This window comes from Arachis ipaensis, chromosome B4, assembly GCF_059453495.1.
Source record: "Arachis ipaensis isolate K30076 ecotype BB chromosome B4, ASM5945349v1, whole genome shotgun sequence".
NCBI classification, from domain to species: Eukaryota; Viridiplantae; Streptophyta; class Magnoliopsida; order Fabales; family Fabaceae; genus Arachis; species Arachis ipaensis.
The window spans coordinates 24,743,022-24,748,091 of record NC_142439.1 but is presented as its reverse complement, the minus strand read 5'-3'; the positions used below and the strand labels follow the sequence as shown (position 1 = coordinate 24,748,091).

The 5,070-nt window shown below is 34.2% G+C and overlaps 1 protein-coding gene across 3 annotated transcripts; it reads left to right on the top strand.

Moving 5' to 3' along the window:
* Positions 1–224: 224 nt before the first annotated feature.
* Positions 225–4,312, top strand: LOC107639217 (uncharacterized). Of its 3 annotated transcripts, none has more exons than XM_088483951.1 (7): positions 225–451; positions 841–938; positions 1,066–1,166; positions 1,727–2,215; positions 2,394–2,540; positions 2,659–3,071; positions 3,621–4,312. In XM_088483951.1, exons 2-7 carry the CDS (start codon positions 928–930, stop codon positions 4,233–4,235), a joined length of 1,776 nt encoding a protein of 591 aa, XP_088340077.1. In that variant the 5' UTR covers positions 225–451; positions 841–927; the 3' UTR covers positions 4,236–4,312. The 3 variants fall into 3 exon arrangements, with proteins under 3 accessions (XP_088340077.1, XP_016198178.1, XP_088340078.1); XM_016342692.3 differs by having other exon boundaries at positions 436–607; XM_088483952.1 differs by lacking the exon at positions 225–451 and adding an exon at positions 600–714.
* Positions 4,313–5,070: the final 758 nt, after the last annotated feature.

Here is a 5,070-nt window from a genome sequence, read left to right as displayed (position 1 = left end):
CTAAATTACTCACCTAAATTTTAATATTAGAATAATCATCCGCACACCTAATAAAATAAACATTCGATATATTCATTGTTCACATTATTTATTATTTTCATTGTCTATCTATACTTTTCTTTTTCCCATTTTTTTTACTCCATTGAATTATTTTCATCAATGTTATTTTTTAATCGATTTAGATAATTTATCTATGGTAAAGAAAAGTTAAAAGAAATCCATGTATGTAGTTTAATAGTAATTTTAGGTTGACTTGAGAAGCAACGAAGCAAGAGTCTCCGATTATCTTTAGAAGCACACTCACTTTATTGTTTGTACTATTCTTTGACGGAACATATACTGCTTCATGGAAGCTTCTCCCAATGGAGTGCTGAGTGCTGAGACCTCAACTTTTCTATGGATTCTCCAATCTCAATGAAGCAAAATCCCACAACCGCTAACAATGACTCAGGTATTACTTTTACTCTGTAGTCCCCTCTTTCCCTTTGAATCACAAATATTCTGTTCTTTTATTTATTTATTTTTTTTTATAAAAAAGAGGAATGAATTTAGGAAGGTCCATACTCCATGTTCCTGAGGAATGAGGAAAACACTTGTGCTCTGTTCTGTACGCTTCTTGCTTGTTTAATTTGTATATGGATAGGATGCAGATATTTTATTATTAAACATAATACTCCTTTGCTTTGAGTAGTTTGGAAAATTAGCTAGTTCAAGGTTCTTTTTTTCCCCACAAGTCCAAAAATGTATTGAATAAATATTAAAATGGATGTTTGTAAAATTAGTTAGTTCAAGGTTTATTAGTAGACTCACTCACTGACATCTCGAGTGTTGATATGACAGTGATTGAGTACTGGGAAGACGAGAGTAGCAAGATTCGGGTTGGAATCATGAGGTGGTGAATGAAATGAAACCTGTATCCATCTAAAAATGATATCTGTGTAAGTATATTAACACATACAGCAATATTGTTTCGACTCTACAACTTCATGCTTACGTTGATGAGGGTAATATGATATGGTTTCTTTATGAGTATGAAAATAACTCTTGGGCTCATCGTTTTTACAGAGAAATGGCTAGACAAGATTCAACACACGCTCAGGAACAGCTTCACAGGGCTGTCTCTGCTGATTTTGGCAGGCCAAACCTTATCTATCTCGATCCTCCACGTAAGCACTCTCTGTTACAAAAAGTAAACCAAAACGTTACCATGCTGCTATTCTTATGATCACAGTTATATGAATCCACTAATTAGGTTACATACCAATTCATATGTGTATCTAAATATACTCTTCACATAACATTTTATGTATGGCATGTGTGATTATGGAAAGGAAGAAAGAAGAATCTAAAAGTACATGTCCCAGATATTTATACAAACATGCTAACTAAGCCTAAGAACTATGGTAACTGTAACTGTAACTGTCACAAATATCTAATCAAACTAACTGAATTGGAATATACACATTTCCAATATGAAAATGTTTGGTAACAAAAAAAATTTAGCCAAAATCAGCCCGAACTTATCTTAATTAACATTTGTAACAATTAATGAACGCTAAATAAGGCAAGTTCTGGCTTTTTTTTTTTGCTCCCTAGCATTACATTTTTCAGTAATTCATTTCTTTCCTTCAACAGCATTTTTGCTTCAAAATTCAGACACCTTAAAACAGTTCTGTTTCTATCTTTATTCTTTTGAAAAAAATGTAATATATTTTGGCAATTGCAGCTGATTCTGCGGAAGAGGGTAGACGTGGATACCTCACTAAATGTGTTCCCCTTCACAAGGCAGCACTGACAGGTGACTGGAAAGAAGCCAAGAAAATCTTGGATCAAGACCCGGCGCTTCTAACAGCCGCCATAACCAAAGGGTGGGCAACGGTGCTCCACATTGCGGTTGGGGCGAATCATGTTCCCTTTGTGAAGGAGCTTGTGAAGCTAATGAAATCTCATGATTTGGGGTTACTAGACATCAAAGGGAACACGGCGTTCTGCTTTGCTGCGGCGGTGGGGAATGTGGAGATCGCCCGGATACTGTGGGAAGAGAATAGGTTGTTGCCGCAAACCAGGGGCGGAGAAGGTTTGACTCCTCTTCACATGGCTGTTCTTCAAGGAAGGAGTGCAATGGCAGAGTATCTGTTCCCTTTGTCCAAAGATATACTGGCACAAGAGGATTTGGTTACACTCTTCTTCATTTCTATAAATTCAGGACTCTATGGTAAGCATACACTTAAATAATCTATTTGGTACTATTAGGTGTGTTGACTTACACAAATGATACGGCAAACATTTAAGGTTTAGAGTTTAGGATTTAGTATACGGAGTATTTGACAAAAAATAATAAATTTTATTGATTATGTAGCCTTGCTTATAATAATATAATGACTATGTTGTAGATTTAGCCCTGAAGATGGTAGAAGAGAATAAAAGCTTAGCTACTGCAAAGAGTGATGAACAAGAGACAGGTTTGCATGTTTTGGCTCGAAAGTCTTCACTTTGTGGTTGCCGTAGTCTGCGAAGTCGAAGGCACCTCCTCCATTTCTGTAAGTGCATAATAATTTTCACATATAACATAAGATAGTATTACATTATTGATGTCATGGAATAAAATGTTAAATACATTAACTTTTGTATGTCAAATAATTTAATTATGTTAACCAGGTAAGAAGGACACGACGATCCTCAAACTTATGAAACGAATGTGGGACATACTTCTTGGTCTTGACGACAGAGTGATGACAGAAACCATAACACAACCTACTCAAGCAATATTCATTGCCGCAGAAGTTGGAAACCATGACTTTTTATCTGTAATTTTGAGCACTTACCCGGATTTGATTTGGGAATTGGACACTATGGGACGGAGTATAATTCACATTTCCGTTTTGCATCGCCATGCAAGTATCTTCAATCTCATACATGAAGTGGGTCCAATCAAAGATTTCATAGTCACTTTCCTTGATGATGAAGGCAACAATTTGTTGCATTGTGCTGCAAAACTGCCACCACCAAATAGACTTAACTTGGTTTCTGGTGCAGCTCTTCAAATGATGCTTGAGTTGTCATGGTTTGAGGTATACATCATTCCAAACCCCTTCCATTTTTTCAACTATGATGATAATAAGAAAGTTTTTGATAATAATAAGTGATTCAAAAATGTTATGCACACACAAAAAATCAGTCACCAAATTAGCTATTATATATTTATGTATAAATACGTATATTATTTAATTCATGTTCAATATGTATTTTGTATTCAATATGTATTTTATACCAATAGTTTATTCTCACTGTATACATTGGTTGGAAATGATTTTATATGTATTCTAAAAAATTATGAGAAGAATCATAAGAATTGGGTGAAAATTCACGTATAGTTGTTTTTTATAAAGTTGATAGTTGAAAATGGTTAAATAAAAATTTAGTCAAATATGTTAAATTATTTAACAATTATCAGCTATCAACTTGACATGAGAATTATTATAAATTTTCACCTAAGAACTATTGCATGAGGTTAAAAATGAGTAACACACATTATTCAAATGATCAAATCCCTTAGCTTGAATTAATTCTTATATAATAATTCTATCAATTACAACGAGTAACAACACATACTATTTCAGGAGGTTAAAAAAATAACACCACCAATATGCATGGAAATGAGAAACAATGCAGGGGAGAGTCCAGGGGAACTATTCACCAAAGAGCACGGAGATCTTCTGAATAAAGGAGAGTCATGGATGAAGAGGACAGCAGAATCCTGCATGGTCGTCTCGACGCTCATTGCCACGGGAGTCTTCTCCGCCGCCTTCAGCTTACCGGGCGGCAACAATGACAATACAGGAAGTCCCAACTATCTCGAGAAGGCATCCTTCTTGGTATTCGCATTATCGGATACCATGGCTCTAATATCATCCACAAGCTCCATCCTTATTTTCTTGTCCATTATGATTTCGCGTTATGGGGAGGAAGATTTCCGCAGGTCATTGCCTTTGAAGCTCATGTCAGGATTAATGATGCTGTTTATCTCGATCATTAGCATGATGGTAGCGTTTAGCAGTGCGTTCTTTGTTACATATTACCATGGTTTGAAGTGGGTTCCTGTGTTCATTGCTGTGCTTGCATTTGTACCAATACCCATATTTGTGTTTCTTCAGTTTCCTCTCTGGTCTGATATTGTCTATTCCGCCTATATTTCTAGTTCTTTGTTTAGGTCAAGTAAACGCATGATTCGCTAGAAACATCTTTAACTTGTCCAATAAGTAATGAATTTCAGTTCCCTTGTGTAATATATATGCGAGATTTATGTTAGTTATATATTTAGCTATAAGGGAGTAAGAGACGAGTAATTTAAATTTTTGAAATAAATAATTTTATGAATGATATTATATTAGAATTTTTAAAACGAATAATTGAGGTGTTTGTTTCGATACGATGATAAATTTATACGTACCAATATAATAAAAATATGGACAAATTAAAACATGACATGAGGATTATGTTTTCCACGTCAATAATTAAATTTTTTTTAAATACATATCATATCAATAATTTTATTAAATCACCCTTATACTTTAATAAAAATAAAAATAAATTTTATTTCATTTTTATAAAAAGACTTAAATATTTTTTTTGTATTGGACAAAAATAACCTTAATTCTTTAATTTAATCAAAATTCAATTAACTTTAGTTTTATAATTTTAAATCTGAATCAATTTAAAAATCAAAACCAAAATACATTTCATTATTCATATAGACTAAAAAATTGCTTTGTTTATTATGAACCCTAATCTAATCTCTCCTACCCCCTTCATACCAAAAAGAAAAATATATCTAAAAAAATTGTTCTTCTTCTTTGTATACCCATCTACTGGTAAAGAGCAACCTCACCCCTAATCTCTACCGGACAACAGCAATCTATCCTCAGTTCCTCATCCTCTCCCTTTCTCGTCGGACTCTACCATTGCCCTTCCTCCCCTGACCTCGACTTAGTCATTGATCAATTCAACGCTTCCTGTAGGTCCTACTCTTCTTCGTTTGTGCATTGATGCTTCGTCTTCTGCCCCAATGAT

Bases quoted from the DNA above. Each gene is read 5' to 3' on its own strand.
- LOC107639217 (XM_088483951.1), top strand. The intron at 2,541-2,658 runs GTAAGTGCATAA...TATGTTAACCAG, and splicing joins AAGGCACCTCCTCCATTTCT to GTAAGAAGGACACGACGATC. The intron at 3,072-3,620 runs GTATACATCATT...ATACTATTTCAG, and splicing joins TTGAGTTGTCATGGTTTGAG to GAGGTTAAAAAAATAACACC.